At 38.8% G+C, this 18,965-nt stretch overlaps 1 protein-coding gene across 6 annotated transcripts in view; it reads right to left on the minus strand.

Moving 5' to 3' along the window:
- stxbp5b (syntaxin binding protein 5b (tomosyn)) overlaps positions 1-18,965 on the minus strand; it is a 33,548-nt gene that overhangs the window by 7,691 nt on the left and 6,892 nt on the right. For 2 of the 6 annotated variants that reach the window (XM_026933997.3, XM_026933999.3), the window contains exons 3-22: positions 16,328-16,409; positions 16,036-16,136; positions 11,663-11,797; positions 10,653-10,716; positions 10,446-10,529; positions 9,099-9,222; positions 8,862-8,940; positions 8,579-8,733; positions 8,298-8,370; positions 8,062-8,209; positions 7,912-7,979; positions 6,949-6,989; positions 6,563-6,783; positions 6,239-6,426; positions 5,655-5,780; positions 4,608-4,759; positions 1,267-1,329; positions 1,012-1,077; positions 871-918; positions 2-49 (exon numbers count right to left, since the gene is read on the minus strand). In XM_026933997.3, coding sequence (XP_026789798.2) covers positions 2-49; positions 871-918; positions 1,012-1,077; positions 1,267-1,329; positions 4,608-4,759; positions 5,655-5,780; positions 6,239-6,426; positions 6,563-6,783; positions 6,949-6,989; positions 7,912-7,979; positions 8,062-8,209; positions 8,298-8,370; positions 8,579-8,733; positions 8,862-8,940; positions 9,099-9,222; positions 10,446-10,529; positions 10,653-10,716; positions 11,663-11,797; positions 16,036-16,136; positions 16,328-16,409 — 2,066 coding nt within the window. Of the gene's footprint in view, position 1; positions 50-870; positions 919-1,011; positions 1,078-1,266; positions 1,330-1,510; positions 1,595-4,607; positions 4,760-5,654; positions 5,781-6,238; positions 6,427-6,562; positions 6,784-6,948; positions 6,990-7,911; positions 7,980-8,061; positions 8,210-8,297; positions 8,371-8,578; positions 8,734-8,861; positions 8,941-9,098; positions 9,223-10,445; positions 10,530-10,652; positions 10,717-11,662; positions 11,798-16,035; positions 16,137-16,327; positions 16,410-18,965 lie in introns of all 6 variants that reach the window. The other 4 variants (XM_026933998.3, XM_026934000.3, XM_053237440.1 and 1 more) reach the window with 3 other exon arrangements.

Raw genomic sequence — 18,965 nt, forward strand, 5'->3', positions numbered from 1 at the left:
CCATCTTGTTTCTGATCAGCAGCCAAGCTAAATTTCCATGACATCTTAGCTGGAAAAAAAACACATAATAGTTCTCAACAAAAGTAGGTGTCTATGAAATACGGCAATCTCTCGTTAGGTTCAGAAAGCAAAAAAAAAAAAAAATTAGTCATTTTGTGTCTTCCTCCATTTAGCTTTAAAAAATAGGTGATTCAGAAACTGATTGAAATAGATCATGATGCAGAGTCAAACCATTAGAGCCGGCCACGAACTCAACTGTAGCCTTGAAGAGATTAATATTCATTCATAATAGATTTAGTCACATTTTGTAATCAGACCATGCATGAAAGGGTTAGTTAAAGTGAGGACCAGCACCATCCAAGCAGAACATCAGATGTCTCATTAGACTTCGAGAGAAATTCAACGTGTTATTGAACTGTAAGGTTCCAGTAGAGAAAGTGCACTGAGCGTTATATAAATCTTGTATGCACGTGTGTTACCCTTGCAGTGCATCACATAGCCTGTAATGTTAAACAAGGTTAGTCAAAAGAAACAATCAGGAAGCATAACAGTTAGTAAAAGCATCAGTGTTTTGAACCCAGTGATCCATGATTGACTGAAATCAGCTACAATGAAGGAATGATTAGGTGTTTCAGTGTGAATTAAGACTTTCAACCAGAAGAGAGTCATGAAACTATCATGCAAATGAATAATAATATTCTCAATTCTGTAGGTATTCTGCTGAAATCTTTAATTTTTTCTTCATTGACCTACTAACTGCACTGAAGGTTAATTGTTTAGCACAAATGTCACTCTGATGAGCTGTTCAAGCTTGAAGCACCAGTGCATTAGTGGAAAGAAAGTTACAAGCCAAAAAACCTCATACAGTACCAAAGTCATTGGCAACACTCTTTGATAACAGTCTGCTTTTCGACTTCACTGCAAAATGTTTAAAAACATGTCAGTAAGGTGCATCTACAGTATTATCAGTACAAAACATGGGTGATAACAGTGAAAATGATAATTCCATACCCCTTTCAAAGAAATTTAGTTTGCTGTCTTCATCAGAATGGCAGGGGGAGTCAGAGCTTACGCAGCCTACAACATATTCCATAGAAATATATGCCATTGTCCAGTGGTCATGCTGTTGTCTATCAGCTATGAACTGTTAGCTACAATATGTACCAAGCACGGCAATATATATTATACCTGTACAGGCTTGGGGAATAGTAAAAAATGATAATAGCTCTGAAAAGCATATTTGGCAAAGAAATAAATGATAACTACCTGATGTAGGAGATTTGCACCGGTCTTCTAAGGCAGTAGAACCATCATGGCCATCACAGAGACCTATTGATCACAAAGGCATTAAAGAACTAATGCTAGACAGGTAAATGTCTTAGTATGTAATAGTAGATTCACTTAAAATTAAGGCACAAATAAAAAACTAGCCCAATAACAGAGGCAGCCACCACAGAGCAAATGGACAGAAGAGAGCAGAAAGATAGGTGAATGATGACAGATGACTTACTGAGATAAGAAGAGCGCAGTTTTTTCACAGATTCTGAATAAAAGCTAGAGAGGCCAGACATGCAAGACTTCCTATGTAGATTGTCTTTGCAAAACCAGAAAGAGAGACGAACAGTACAAAGGTGAGACAAAGAAACCAAAGAAAATTAAAGGAACATTTAAAATGCCCTGAATCACCCACAGCCTAAAGGCATATTCCAGGACTGTGTGAGTAAAACTCATGTGCAGCTATTTAAGTTATTGAAGTCACTGCAGGTAGGATCCTATGGATTCAGAAATATTTCCATATAAATACGCAACTGCACAGAACTGCACCATGTTCTTAATATAAAACTAATTTAGTCTTGGCCAATTCCCACCCTCCAGTCAGGTCTCCCCTAACGTACAACAGCTACCAGTCCAGGAGGGTGAAGGTATCGCGTGCTTCCTCCGAGACACCTGCATCTTTTCAAACTGCTGCTCATGCTGTGTCACTGGGTGGCATAACACACTGCATGAGCTCAGACACCCATGATTGGCTAGTGTCGCTGTAATGAGGTGAGAGGGAGTATGCCACCACTCCCTTCCTGAGAGCATGGCCAATTTTGCTCTCTTGGACCCCCATAGTCCATAGTCGGGATTTGAATTTGCGATCTTGGATTTGAATTTGCGATCTTGGATTTGAATTTGCGATCTTGGGACAACAGGCTTTTCAGATCAACATTTACGCTTTATGTACCTAATTTATCAAGGTCAATATGAGCTAGAAAACAATTTTTATATTCTATGAGAGTTCCTGAGTTTGGGTTAATGTACATATAATGAGACTCATTGATATGATACACATCATATAATTGGCATATAATTGGTTACTGCAATTACATATATATATATATATATATATATATATATATATATATATATATATATATATATATATATATATATACATACATACATACATAAATACATATATATGAGTCTTTAATATTAATGACCAAAACAATCCATAAATTATACAAATACTAGACTATCCATTCAGTTAAGACAAAAAGAAATGCCATATAATGCTAATATACACCTCACTGTTTTTATTATAAATATTAAAGCTAAAGACTGTAAAAGAAGAACGTAACCAGATGTATAACTGGCGAAAGATTAATAACATTTCATGCTGAGTGTTAAAGTACTAATATCAGGAATGCAATTTACATTATTTTGTTATAATACTCAGAAGTGTTATAACTAGGATATTTTGCACAAAGTAAAAATGGTAAGACAAACCTTTAGTAAAGTTGTGTGTGATTTTAAAAGGATTTAACACATTTAGCACTAAATGGAAGTGTATTGCTTATTCTCATTATGCCGTCGAAGTGTATTGCTTATTCTCATTATGCCATCTCTGTGAAAATGATGTGACAACATTGCAAATGTTGTTGGAAAGTTTATCAGGCTGAAAGTGTTGGCAAACAGGAGGTTCCTTCTCAATAAGTTCATTATATTTTCTTACATTTTAGTATAGAGCTATGTTTTGTGGTGTGATAAAATACGGCTTTTCAGACTTGAAATTGTTACCCCTGGGTCATTATAATCTCTGGGTAAACAGAATCCTGGGTTATATTGTTTCACGTTTCACATTGCTCATACTTTACCCGGGGTTAACAATTAATCCTGGGTATTCATAATCTGATGTATATTCCTAAACCCTAGGTTAACGTTCTTATTTGCATACTTGTGGTGTCAACAACCATGATTGGATAAATACAGCATGCGACCGGTTTAAATAAAATTATATGAATATTTTTCTGAATTCCTTTTAAGCATGGAGAGACTTGGGTTTACATGTACAATAGCATCACTCCTTACTGCTCCGTCCTCATCTCAGAAATTATCGTTCTTGTCGTTCCCAGGAGTCATCACTGGTGGCGGTTCATTGCTAATGGCTGGATATGTTGACTGGATATGCCACTTTCGAATGACACGAACAACTTTCATGTTTTTAGTAAACGCTGCGAGAGACTATATTATGAAAGTCCACACGCCTCTGCGAGCTGCTATTGATGCGGAATGGAGGGTCGCAATTACGCAGGGTTTCTGTGACTGTACAAAGCACGTGATATGAGGCACGTGCTATTCAATTTCTGATTGAGTGTCTGTTGCCAAGCATCTAGCTGTAACATTCTAACGCTGCATCGTTTCACACTGTACACGTTTAGCACCGCAATGCAGGGTTCACACCGCAAAAGCGGTGCTAACCCTGCTTCGGAGTAGAGTTTCACAACCCCGGGTAAAAAGCACTGTTAAACCTGCTTCTAAATTATAAGTGTGAAATGTTCCTCAAAAACAGGGTCAAAAGCGGGATTTAGAACGATAACCCAGGGTTAGGCACAGTGTGAAAAGACCTAATAGTTGTGTGTGAGCTTTCAGCCACTTTCTCTAATGCTTAGTGGTTTTGTTGTTGATCTGATATGTTAAAAAGCCTACAACATGTTAAACAAAACATCAAAACCATGAAAGAAATGAGAAACTCATTGTTATCCAAATTTAGGGCTGTAATTACAGCACTCAGTGGGGGTACAGGTTCTTGCATTTATTTTCATTACATCCACTACTGAAAGGTTAAAAAGAGATGTAATCCCATTAATAAATTTTGATGCAGAAGAATGTAAAAACTGAAAGTCACAGTTAAACCAATCCAACTAAAAAAAGATTTTTTTAAAGTGAAATCCAATCCATAGGACTCTAAGCAGGTAAATGTATAACAGTATAACAGTCCCAGGCTAATGTGGTTTCTCAGGACATTGAACATGCATAGCATAGCAGGAAGAACATGTAAATGCTTAGACAAGAATAAAAAAAAAAGCAAAAACAGACAAAGAAAAAGCCCAAAAAGACAACACAAAGACCTAAAAGCGTGAGATTGATGACTTCATGAATATGCCCTCACTATTGGTATTGATTCTGTTTGTTTTACTGTTAGGGGTCAGGGAGTTACAGCCTCTGCTGCCTTTCAGCCAAGCCTACTGCACTGCCTAACAGCCATAAAGACAGACACACTGATGCTGCTCACTCACCCAGTGAGCTTGATTATTAGCCTACCAGACATTCTCATTGCTCACCTCCAGAGGGCTGTCTGGCTTTGCGGGGAGAGCGTGGCTGTCTCTGGTGGGGATCAGAGGAGCCGTAAAGTTCTGCTGTGCTCACATTGAGCAGCAGAGTCTTCTGGAGATAATCCACCACCACCAGGCCGTTCCCATTACCAAAAACCACTCTGTGGGGTAAGAAGAAGAAATATACAGGTTGAGTTAGCACTGACAAATGATATATTCTGTAAATATGATGAATAATTTGGATTAAAAAAAATCACAGTGTAATAACCCTTCAAACCAAAATCATGGCTTTCCATATAATGCAATATTGCAATATTATGGCAGCTTTATAACAGCTATAGCAATAATTGCAACAGCTGATTTAATCAGCTTGCAGCATCAGGCACTTTCTTTTGATTGACTTTCTTTTTCCTTCTAATGGGCCTCAGTCAGAACAGCATGAAGCCAAAGTAATACAAATTTGTTAGAGAATCTTCTTAGGGAGCCATCATTTTGTGAGGCGACGTGTTTAAAAGTTCTCTGGATTACACGTGCAAAGACGACTAGATATACAGTGGCAGTGATCAATTATATTAACACCTTGCAAAATTGCAGAGATGTCCAAGACCATTGTCAAACAATGATATCTGAGCAAGTAAAATTGCATATCTAATATGTTTTATTGAGATTTTTTTAAATCAGATTACTGTAAGATTATTAAACCTTATTATTAAATCTGTTGACATGTTTCTAATGTTACATAATCACATCAAATAAATGTTAAATTATTTTTAGGCATTTACCTTTGAAAATCTAATTTAGGCTGGAACTTTCTCAGGGTTAGAAAGAAATAAAATCACCAAGTAGTACCTATAAAGATTAAATTAGCCCAGCTCCCTATAAAACTAATGCATCCTATAATTTGTGATATCATTCTCTGTATTGGTATTGGTATGTTAAGGTTAACTGTATAGCCATTTCAGATTTCCTTGTGGCACTCTACCTCCACACTGGTATACAGTCACAGTCCTGTAGTAAATACATGCAAAACATGATATCTTGTGTGTAACAGCTTACAGGCCATAGGCAGAGTTGACAGCCAGGCTTGTGATCTGCTGTGGTGGCTCCCCGCTGACCCACACCAGCTGAATGACCAGTTCCACCTGGTAGCCTGGAGACTGCTTGAGCGGAGTGCTCCTCACCCTGTAAAACACACAACGAAGCAGCCATATGCAAAAACCAAACCACACAACACAACCACCACAATACTATTAACAAAAAAATGTATGTGTTATCTATAGAACATGATTGAAAACAACATAAGCATGGAAACCAGAATGCATTTTTCTCCCATGGTGTGTTTAATTTAATATGTCTTCACTTGATGATAGCTGAACTGCGACATGAGGTTTAATCTTATTTTGTAATAAAATGTCCTCAGAAGTCACACAGTGGCTGTCGATAATCAGAGCATTTTGCTAGAAGACTACAGAGAAGAATTTCATCTTTTAAGTGATTGTTACTGATGAGTCATATACAATATGACGAGGGACATAAACAAACAAGGTAAAAAGGTTTTCTGATTTTTTTTATGAGCATAACTAGCAACAGTGTAAGTGAAGCGCACACAAGAGGGAGCAGAGAAGTCAGAGTTACAGTACTTGAGGCAGGGTACGTTATCACGCAGGCCTTCGGTGGAGTTGTTGCTGCTGGAGGATAGGTGTGTTTGTGGTGCGCTGGACTGAGGGCTGGATGAAGCTCCCGGTGTGGATACAGCCGATGCGTGGTCCCCTGCACCATCCGGAGAGTCTACATCATTCAGCTCACACTGCATCCTCACCTCCAACAGCTACACATGCAGAAAAAATACTCATATTTTGTTTCCTATAACATTAGAAATATGAATCGCAGTAGGGTTTGTACATCTTGAACTGTTTACTGAACACAGGCCAATGTGTGGTATGATATCAGGATATTAGTCATACCTGAACCTCCTCTGTGGTTACTTCCTGTTTGCTGAACCGGTAAACAATGACATGAGCGGAAACTCCAGCCACACACAACATACGGCTCTCTGGGCACCAGGTCAGACTCTGGATGGCAAAAGGGTCCTCATCCACTATGTCAGTGCTGGGCTTCTCCTCCTTGTTACGGGCTTTTTCAAACACCTTGGCTGTTTTCAGCTTGTACAGCACCTGCAGCATTACTGTATGATAAACACAGTTTCAAGTTACTTAAGTAGTTAATTTAAAGTTAGTTCAAGTTAATTCCCAGAAAATTTATCAACAAATATCAGAAACCTCTCTATATATTGCACAACATGACAGAGCATGCCAACAGTCCAAAATTATATTGATTATTTGGCACTCACATGCAGAAGCATCCCAAAATTTGACTGATCCATCAGCATGTCTGTAGTGCATGAGAAAAGAAAAAAAAAACCATCAACACAGTGAGAAAATCGACATTGAATTAAAAAGAAGTACTATAGCAATCCTCTTAAATTCTCTTCACGTGATCCATTGTCTCATGTTACACGTCCTTTACACAAATTGTTTGTTTGGAAGTGCATTACAGGCAAAATTACTATTCGAATTATTCAAGGCATTATGTGAGTCATATTCAAATATTTAAACCACTGCTCATACACGCACACAAAATAACATGTATGTCACGAACCATTAAGACTTCATCAGCTGTAGTGTGTGCGTGGTTGTGCAGTGTGATGCTTTAAAATTGTCCATATTTCAACTTTAATTTCCATTCATGGGACATTCTGAGCTCACTTACAGCGTGTTTAATTAGCTACATTAACTGTCTCCTTACTGTACTGCCACACAGTTAGTTGGCTGAATACAGATGAGGACAGACTAAATCAGTTTGCTTTGGCTAAGCCATCACTGTTCTATGGAGATAGCCTGCAGTCTCACTTGGGAGTTTATGCCTTGCAGATGTAATTAAAATTTAATCAACCTCAAATTTGACCTTGTTTGCCGCTTACTTTTCAAATTTAAAGCGCTGAGACAGACCACTGTATGAGATGTGACAAGAAGAGTTTATATAGGCATGGAGAGAAATTCCAAATTACTGAATCATTTACCATGACACAAGGCTAAAATACCGCAACGTGGAAGCAGCACCTGATTTGCAGACACGGGTGGTCCTGTGCCTTTTTGTATTAAACTGAAATATATTTTTGCGTCTGGAAAAATAAACTGTCGAGCAGCTTTCAACACATCTGCATGATCCTGTGCTCATAACACCCATAACCTGCATAACCTCAGAAAATATGGACTGTTCCCTAAAAACGCAGATACACAGGACACACACTCACCCTGTGATAATGATCTCTGGATAGCTTTGTGTGCCCTGGCCCCAATTACCACCACTTATAGGCCATTCCTGGAAAGAAGAACTCAGATTTCAGCACTGAATAAACCATCTTTGCACAAATAACTGGACAGACACATGTATGGACAGTTACCTTTTTACTGTAGCCCTGTCTCTTTTGCCTGGATCCCACAGAGTAAAGTGCAGGGATGAGTTCATCAGGACAGTCAGCAAAGTATTCGCAGCAGGTCACTGGGGACTCGTGGATAGTCAGAGGATATGGGTTTTCAAAGATAGGGTACCTGCATAGTAAAATGTCGATGCAATCATTTTTGTAGTCAGAAAGTGGAAAGCTTATTCCATTTGTATCGCTCCTGTGCATTTGCATACCCAGTTTGTGCGAGGTCAATAACTACTAAATCCTTCTCCAGCAGGGCCACTACAGCATAAGGCTCTTGATAATCTGTGCAGAGATAGTTATGCTCAATTTTATATCATAAATACTTACTTCTGATATTGTGACCATGGTGAATGTTTCTATTATGTACACCTATTCACCTATTATGTACACCTATTCACCTATTAAACCAGTGAATTAGCACAGCATGCGGTTTAGGAAAAATTTACTGCAAAAAAAGTTTTCATGGGATAAGACTGAAGGAGAGGGTTACCATTCGGATAGGGAGTTTCACACAGAGTTAGGAAATCCACAATGGGATAGTCCATCTCCAGTACAGCAGTGCTTTTTCCATGCATTACAGTCAGGCAGGCCCTGCGTCCCACTGTATCATATGAAAGACCTCCAGACAGTATCATAAAAGGATCCCTAGCCAAAACAATGAACAGGTACAGAATGAACACCTGTGTGATTTCTAAACAGCAGTCACCTGAAGTTCAGCAAACTCTGCATTTGCATTACACAAATGTGCTGAGGATTTTCACCCTGAAGCTTACCCAGCTCTAGTTGTTTTGTATTCCACTTTCAGAATGGGTTTGCATGGCTCAGGCTTTTTTCCATCCTTAGGCTGCTTGCCTAAAAGAAATAATCCCAGGAGAGCTTTTCATTTTATTTACTCTCCTATTTAAATTAAATATGTTGATATTTTTAAAAATCTGCATTTAGAAATCTTTACTACAACAGCCTTAAGTGGCCCATCAGCCAGGCTGAGTGTGCTTGGACAGGAGCTTTACCATGTGGCGTAGTGATCTGTGCCGGCTTGGCAGGAGAGCGTATATTCCATGTGGTAAGTGTACCATCTGAATGACTGCACACAAACTGTTTCCCTTCATGGTGCCAGGCCACTGAGTGGATCGCCTAGAGGCCAAACAAAGGATGAGCAATCAAACACAGACCATCCAGGCAAACCATAGATATGCATACCGCTTTTTCTTGTTGGAAGATTTTTATCTTCACAGAACAGACAATGTAAATAAGTTATCAGACATTAAAGTATTAAATTCCAACTGTTGCTTGCGGAAACGATCCTCTGCCAATGTTAAAGGGAAATCTTATAAGAAAACTAAGAACCAGAAGCATGAGAGTTGGCATACCATATAACCACAAGCATGGCTGGTCGATTGAGAAGCACATCTGAATAAAGCATGCATGACTTAATATGTGCCCAATATGTGCCCAATCTATACAGTGGTGATACTTCAGGATTCACAAAAAAATGACAGAGGAGAAAAATTGATACCAGAAAAAGGAATACAAATCGTAAATCACAATTAGGCTGTTTTCACACTAAATATTTCCTTTATGTTTCCTCATGTAGAAAAGACGCACAATATTACGTGTCCCCAGACCATCCCAGTGTGTACCAATACGTCTCCAAGTACCCTAACACCATCCCCCTTCACATACAAGTACAGTGTCTCATCCCGCAAATGATTGACCTAGTGTACCAATGTTTAAAGCTGTTTCACATTACTGTGCAAAATAAGTATGTCAATATTTTTATGATTATATGTCCTTATTATTTTAATAATAAGGTAATGACTGAGTGAGTGCGTGACTGAGTGAGTGAGTGCGTGACTGACTGACTGAGTGAGTGAGTGACTGAGTGACTGAGTGAGTAACTGAGTGAGTGAGTAACTGAGTGAGTAACTGAGTGACTCATTAAGTGACAAGCCAGTTCCATGAGGTGTTTTGAATCTAAAAAATTCTAGCATGTACACTGTACCCATACCATTACTACCACATCTATCTGGATTAGATTTATTATTAGTATTAATGATGATTGAATAATTTTTCTCTAATTATGGTGAGGAGGACGCTGCCTGCCTATTGCTCTGGGAGAATTTGGCCCCATGTTAAGTGATGGGAATAGGATGGTTAATCTCTCTTAAATGTCAAGCATTGTCAATAGAGTGTACACAAGTGTACACATTAATAATCTACCAGAACATGAATAATTATTGAATTAAATATTTGAATGATTGACTCTTAGAATTTATATTTTTTTATAAAATTTATTTTCTGTATAAAACTTATGAAAGCTTAAACAAATCAAATTAAAATATTAAGATGCATCATACCTCATCATAGCTGTAGCGGTAGTCAGCTTTCTTTGATTTCAAGTCCCACAGCACAACAATACCACATTCAAAACCAATCAAAAGCTGCATAAGATAACAAAAGGTATTCAGTGGGATTCTTGCTCTTTACAGGGAATGCAGAACTAATATACAGCTGTATTATTGGTGAGAGTCAACTAATTAACACTACTGCTTTGTGGTTCTTACCTTTCCCTCATCCATAGGATTATCACTGATGTGTACCACAGGACCAGGGTGGGTTTTTGAAGAGCTAAGAGTGAGAAGAGCAAGAAAAAGCAGACAAGATTCAGTGATTAATCAGCTAAAGAATCAGCTAAAGATTCGACTGAGGAATCAGTTGAAGAACCATTTAGAGAATCAGTTAAAGCTGACTCTGAAATTATTTTAAAAGATGCTCTTTGATGAAAGGAGATATATTTAGAATGGGCTTGATGACCTCAAGCATATATAGTATATATCAACAGAACATTTATCTACCTCAGTGGACCAGGAAAGTAATTTAATTACACCCTCCCGAATGTGAACGACACCATCTCCATAGCAACAACAGCAGGAACGTGAGGATGGATCCTAGAGAGGTGCCATCCTGGTGCACTGACCATATGTCAGTAATCTAACTACTGTCTTCAACCATGTCATGTTCATTATCTAAACAAATATTAACTAGTTTTCCCTTTCACAAGTAGAAGGACTCATTTCAGAACACCTACAGGTGGCCTTAAACCAGAATTTTTTTCTGTCTCTTCTGACACATGCCTGTTTAACATTCTTGTCCTCACTGTAGCAGTTCTAACTTTCTTGCTTTTGAGCTTAGTTCATAGACATCTCTGGGAGAAAAAGAACAAAACTGAATGTGCTGTTGCATTCTTTTAACTTCTTTCTTGTTTCTATAGCAACTCATCTGGAGAACTGGATATCTGAGACTGAGATGACTGTAGATGGCCACAGCAAATGATCTTCCTGCCGCTGATTACAGCTTACCACTGGAAACAGTGGGACACTGACTGCTCCTGTCTTATAATCTTAAGACATATACACACAGTCTGTAAACTCTAAGAACTCAAGTACATACAGCATTATTAAGAATGCATATATGCTCTATTAAAGGCAAACTATTTATTTATGCTTCTGATTGGTATGGACCAAGTAGAGAGAGCATTACAGTCGGGGAAGGGTAAATCATCACACACACTCACAGTTCAATGGCTTTGTTCCACATGATGACATAGCCTGAGAGAGTGAAGGACTCCACATTGACAATGTGAATGTTCCCTCTTTCTGTTCCGATGTAAAGCCATTTACTCTGGAAGGGCAGATGGCAAAACGTGATCCTGCCAAAACACAAAGAGCAGAAGAGATGACTCTATAAATCTGCATAAATCAAATGAGATCATGGCAGACTGTGCATGGTTGCCATGGAGTGATATGGCTTCAGGAGATATGGGGGAAAGGCTGAAGTCACCAGACACTTAATGATAGACGAAAACACTGTCTTTCCCTTCTGACCTTTTATGTAATGTAATGATCTAAGAGTTAACTTGGAGCTGATGACGTATTATGACCCATAGCGTATACGCTAATGTTGTAGTCTTTTAACACTTGAACACACTTGGTATGCCGTTCAAATAACTCATGTAAAACCATGAGCATAGCCATGTGAGTACTACACTATATAATATACATTAAGCTCTAGAATTACTGGCACACTTATGATTTATAAAAAGAAAAATTATGAAACATGTCTTTGTGGTTCATTAGTGTCATCTAACACTGAAAATATATTATAAATATAATTGTTAGCTGAAGTAAATCCATTCTAAGTTAATTATCAAACATATTTAAAAAAAACACAATTATTGTGTTTGTCACAATTATTGGCACCCCCTATAAATTCCTGTGGGAAAAAGGTGTAACTGAAGTATGTTTCCACTCACATTTGACTTATTTAAGTTCACCTGAGTGTTTAGAAGCTCTTACACAGTCATCAGTGACTTTTACTGGGGTATAATGCTGCACTCCACTTAGCTCAGAAGTGAGAAGTCAAAGCTCAGAATGACGTCATTTTCAGCCTCTGCTGGAAAAAGTATGGACGCCTCCATGTTCGTCTTTTGTTAGCAACAAGCTCGCCAGCCAGTGAACTGAATAACATTATAGATTTAACAAGCTAATATGTCTGTATGTTGACTGATCTAAAGCAAATACTTGTATATACAGCATAATTCATTCAAAGATAAGAAGTGCTATTTGTGTACTGCTGATGGTGTACGCAAGCATGTTGATTTCATGTCACTTGCTGAACTCGGAGTTGAGGAATTCCGAGTTGAGGGGGCATTTTCGTTTTTTTTTTTTTCCCCTGGTCTGAGGTTGGAAATTACGAGTTATGACCTAATGAAGCATAAATATGAGATGACACAGAGGCCAAACTCATCAGCATGGGCAAGATTAGAGAACACACAAATGAAATGTAACAAAAGTATGCTGACCTTCATAAATTAGGCAAGTGGCTACAAAAATAGCTACATGCGTATTTCATTTTTTCCAAAACTATAGAGCAATAATTAAGAAGTTTAATACAACTGGAGCTGTAATAAGATTATAAGGGTAGTGGTTGGAGATTTGCAGAAGATTAGCAGCATGTTAGGGTGACCAAGACCAATCTACAATCAAATAAGATCTCCATGCCAACCAACTATCAAATGTCACTTTAAAAAAAAAAAAAAAAAAAAAAAAAAAAAAAAAAAAAAAAAAAAACTCAAGGTGGGTGTGGTTTAAAAATAAGAATATTAGATTTACTCATATTCTCCAATCTCACCAAGCATTATAGGAAAACACTCGGTACTACTGGCAAAGAGAGGTTACCAATAATTGTGACATAGTTTTGTTAAAAAATATTTTTTTTAAATGTTTTTGTTAATTTTTATTTTCTTAAATAATAGGTTAGATCTCTCTCATATTTTCAGGGTGAGATCAAGCTAATTAACCACAGACATTTTTCATAACCTTTTTTTTTTTTTTTTTACCATGGGTGTCAACAGTTGACTGTGTATTTGTGGTTATTTTTAACACTGATACTCTGTATGGCTAAAAGTTTCTGGACACCTCACCATCACACCCATATGTGGTTCTTCCCTAAACTGGTGCCACAAAATTGGAAGCACGCATTTGTATAGAATGTCTTTGTATGCTGTGTTGTAGCCAGTGCTGAAGATCAAAGATCACTCCGGAGAGCAGAGGGTCCAGGCCATAGACTTTATTCTTTCAAAAAATAAAGCCGAGCGATTCTCTGCAGAGAAAGCTCCCCAACTCTTCAGAGGGCCATGCTTATACATTTACACAAACAAAAACGTCCACATCCAGTTTTTCACAAGAATTTACAGCTTGTTCCTGCTCTCCCCACTTAGCAGGATACTGATGCCTATATAAGGTCATAAAGATTACTTTCAGGCCTCCGTGTCACCTTGTGCACTATACCGGTTCCATACATCTACAACATTGAGGATTACATGTTATCAAATATGAGTACACATTTCATGGTTAACATTTTATGGTTACAATAGCTGTTCTATAGCTGTAGTATTACAATTCCCCTTCACTGAAAGTAAAAGGGCCCAAACATGCTCCAGCATGAAAATGCCCCTTTGCACTAAGTGAGGTCCATGAAGACATGGTTTGCCAAGGATGGAGAGGAAGAACTGGAGTGTCCTGCACAGAGCCCTGATCTCAACCACACTGAACACCTTTGGGATGAACTGAAATGCTGACTGCACCCCTCCTCGCTGGACATCAGTGCCTGACCTCATTAATGCTCTTGTGGCTGAATGAGCACAAATCCCCACAGCCACGTTCTAAAATCTATTGGAAAGCCTTTTTGGTTATTATAACAGTAAAGCAGTGGTAAGTCTGAAATGGGATGTTCAAAAAAGCACATATGGGTGTGATGGTCAGGCGTCCACATACTTTTGGCCATATAGTGTATATCTTATTGAACCAAGCAAATCAAGATATTCAGATTATAAATATGTAACAATTTTTTTTACTGCAGAAAAAACTATACAGCACACCTTAACAAGCTTTATGTTCTGGTACTGCATATCTGAATACAAAATTCTTATTTCTGTGGTTGTTCAGAAGTATGGCCTATACTTCTCTGTACCGTAACAGCTGACTTAGAATTCAGATGCACATAATCAGCCACAGTGTCAGTGTTTCACAATACCACTTCTACACGACTGAGTGCCACTGAAATAAGCTCGCTTTGACTTCACTGTTACATAGCACAGCTCACACAGAACAAATGGAGAGGCCAGGAAGACGCCGTGCTCGCCAGTATTATAAATATAATGTGTCAGTTCTTTCAGACTGCAACTTCAGCAAGCTGTGATGATGTAAGCCTTGCTGGAGTACGATTGATCTAACTGACGATACAGTTTACTGCTCTCATATTAATGCATTCCTGTATTAAAATACTAATGCCAAATCTTTTTGAGAAATCTATAGTTGTAAGTTCTAGAGAAAGCATTTAAGGAAGAGGTTTATTCAATTAGTCTCCTGTGCATTCACAATTATTTACATATCACAAAAAGGAATAGAGAAAAAGTGGATGCAAACAGGCAAGCCATGTCTCAGGTTAAGTGCTCTGCATTACTGATCAGAAGGTCAGGGGTTCAAGCCCCAGCACTGCCAAGCTGCCACTGTTGGGCCCTTGAGCAAGGCCCTTAACCCTCTCCCTGCTCCAGAGGCGCTGTATCATGGCTGACACTGCGCTCTGAACCCAGCTTCCTAAAAAGCTGGGATATGCGAAGAAAAGAATTTCACTTTGCTGTAATGTATATGTAACAAAGGCTTCTTCTACTTACTATGCAGCCATTTTATAGTTGTCCAAATCTACAACTTTTTCCTGGATAGTTCACTGTATTACCCATAATGCACTGCAAATTCAGTGTACACAGTGTACAGTACTTCTGAACTAATGTAACGCAGTACACAGTGATTTCTTTCAGCTGGAAATTTACTTGTGAGGATGTATAGCAGTGTGTCCAACGTCATGTATAAATGTAAATTAAAAAATGTTGTTTAATGAGCAGTAAAGTCAGCAAATACTTGTTTAATGCAGAAAATCACTTCTGATTCAGGTCAGTAGGTAATTTGTTTACGTTACGTGTGCAACTGTGGGAGACTATATTTTATTAAAGCACTCACTAGTACGTGTTGGCTGAAAACGACACCACGACGGTATACAGTGTTCTATATAAAACTGTCTAAATAGTAAATGAACAAGTGCCGGAGGTCGAGGCAACCACAAGAGACGTACTGAAATGCTACAGTATGACTGCCTTTCTCTCCCTGTCTGCATTCTTGGATTAATCCACTTCCTTCCTAAGTAGCCTGACTCCTATGCTGATTCGGAAATTTGGAAATCCCCGGCATCACTGTCAGTTTCAAAATCAAAGACATCTCGGTAGCAAACAAGCTGAATTTAATCGAACCCCTAGTACATTAATGTCTGTGCGACCAACTGCATGAAAATCATTTAGGTGTTTTTTTTAAGCCAGGACTAACTACAACTTACCTCTCCCTGGTGAATTTAAGGGAGTGGAGAATAGCTGGGATTTTTTGCCTCAGATTCCATAAATGAATGCTGTCATCAGCCAAACCACTCACCAGCGCCCCCTGTAGAAAAGGCCACACAGATAATCAGTGTAGAACAAGCGACAGGATAATTGAAATGTACATCAATCCTCACATAACAGAAAAGAAGATTGCTTGCATTTCTTTTTTTTTTGTCACATTCAGGCATAAAGTGGAAACCTACCAAGACCTAGAGCTGGAACTGTGTGTGCAGAGCACAGAGAGAAGCTTACCTCATTGATGAGAAACTGCAGCTGGATGACAGCCGAGCCACTCTCATGCTGGCAGTAACACTCTACACCGGCACGGCCAAAGCTGTGCTCAGCTTAGTCAAGGTTAAATCAGTGAAACAAAAGAAAATTCATTGAATGATCACTTTAGGACAGTAATATAACAATATCGTATATCACTATGCATAATTGATCTGTAATGTGGCATGGATTGGCATCGTGCTGACAAATAAAATCAGTAATCTCCATAACTTCAGCAATAAAAAGGACCTGCTCCCAGGAGTCTGTCAGTACCATCACTGAGGATCTCGTCCACTGATGCTGCTAAAAGGATTACAAAGTCCCAGAGGACAGGCTTAAGCCGTGTCAGTGTTTGCAGCAACCACTGCAACACTGTGCTATAAATGCTCTCATTCAGTGCCACTCTACAGGCATGCAGCCCACACACAGCCAGCCACGCTGAGCAGCGGCATGCAGCAGCCACCCTGTGCTTCCCTGTTACTGAAGCACTCAGAAAAGACAGCATACGCAGGGCTGATATTTAGACAAATGAAGATTGATGTGTAGGCCAAATGGGAAATACTGTAGATGGTACAACCCAAATGAAACAAATGAGCTAGAAAAAAAAAGGAACAGTTCCACAGGTGATTATATCTATAAACAAGATATTCTGCATTCTTCTGCAGGACGTGCTCCCTGTTAATCACTTTACTGTAAAGCACAATACAAATCAAGGCGAGGCCCTTCCTCCATCTTAGCTGTGAGTGCATGTTCCGAAAAAAGTTTGTTATTTTAGGAAACCTGGAGTTCTGGCACATTTGAAAGGATCAAGCCTTAAAGGATAGACAGTATAAACAGGAAATGTCTAAAAAAAATGCATGCATGCAGTATAACTGAACAGCTTTAGCACTTTAATGGGGTAAAGCGTAATCATACTAAGCTTTACCTATTACAATCACAATATCAACACACTGTGAAAGCAAATCTAGCTTAGCAAATGAAAATACCTTGAATATAGTCAGATTTATTTAACACTTTTCATTATGAGATTATTAAAAATAAATCTAAGATAAAAGACTACACATTTTCAAGACATTTCAAGCTTGGCAGATAATTTGGATTATTTCAAGCCTTTATTTGTAGATAAGAGGAAAATCTGTTTCTGAGTAGGTGAGCAGAAGCTTGACAAACAAGAGCACACATCCAGGTACAAGTGCACTTGAGAGGTAGACAGAAAGAAAGAGACAGAGCAGCAAATACGTGTTTATGTCTCTCATGACAGCTTAATAATTCATGTTTGGACCTGGAAGATGATCACTGCATTTGGTTATGGAAATATTTAGCATGGCAGTGGATAAGGGCTCTTCGTGATTAAATTTATGCAATCATAATCTGGCAGGCAGGTGGAGAGCGTCCTGCTCTCTCCTCTCACCCTGTATCACCTTCTTTTCACATGCACTGGAAAAGGAGTGAGGCTCTTCTTTTACAAAGCAAGCTTAGCATCATCACACTTAGCACTCGGACTAGATAAAGAACAGTGGGATAGTATAAATAAAGATCGGCAGGCCGTGACAGCATTATTTATTCATAAGTCAATGCATCTGACAGAGCTGCTGTTCCTCTGCATTTCGTACTGGAGCAGAGCCCAGTGCTGTGTGTTTCACAGGGTCAGGCCCTGAACACAAGAAGCTCACTGTGGATCACTTCTACTGCGGACATAAGAGCTTACTGTGGATCAACTAGCACAGCTTAACACTGAACAATGACAGATCTGACTTTAGATCTAACACAAGCTCTCAGTCCCAAAGGACACCGAGATGTATAAATGATGTACAACAGATATATGAAAGTGAGTGGCGTAGACGTCTACTGAGGCATGACCTCGGATATCGAGATTCCCTTCCACTCTATCTGCTGTATGTGCTCAAAGCTTAAGCTACCCATCATATAGACATCATATTATTGTGCAGCCACAACAGGTGACGCATATCATGCAGCAGCAGCTTCCGGTGCTAAACAAACGACCTCGCAATCTGATAAGGGTGCTGTCATGTGACTAAAACAGCAGGCCACGAGTGTCTACAAGCAGCGCCGGTATAAAGGCCATGACTGTCAGCATTTCCCACTAGTGCTGACATCTGTCCTCACTGAGTGCTGTCAACAAGCTACGTGAACCAACTAACTCTGAAGGGACAAAACAGATAGAAGACAACCTTGAGAGAGCAATCAGGGCGAGATGGTTACGAATATCTACAGTCAAAGTTTGTGGAAAAGTCTTGCTTGATAAGCTGAAATAAAATGCTTACATGCTTCTGGGTAAAAACTTGAAGTGTCAAAACCACACAGAGCTTTAATGTGGTAAGAGGAAGCCATCAACACCCACGTACATGCATTTTTCAGAGCTCTGATGTTTGCACAGTGCAGAGAAATCAATTAGCCATCTGTCTCTACTTACCTGAAACATACATACTGCGATAAAAACTACACGTTTTCTTTCCATCGAGAATTTTGCATATTGCTATTTGAAGCCTTCCATGCAAAATCACACAGTACTGACCCAACCTGTGTGTATTATACAGCCAGCCTTTATGTCGTCTATACAAGCTAACACTCAACACAAAATACCACTTGCAATCTAGAG

This window comes from Pangasianodon hypophthalmus, chromosome 10 (assembly GCF_027358585.1).
Source record: "Pangasianodon hypophthalmus isolate fPanHyp1 chromosome 10, fPanHyp1.pri, whole genome shotgun sequence".
Classification (NCBI taxonomy): Eukaryota; Metazoa; Chordata; class Actinopteri; order Siluriformes; family Pangasiidae; genus Pangasianodon; species Pangasianodon hypophthalmus.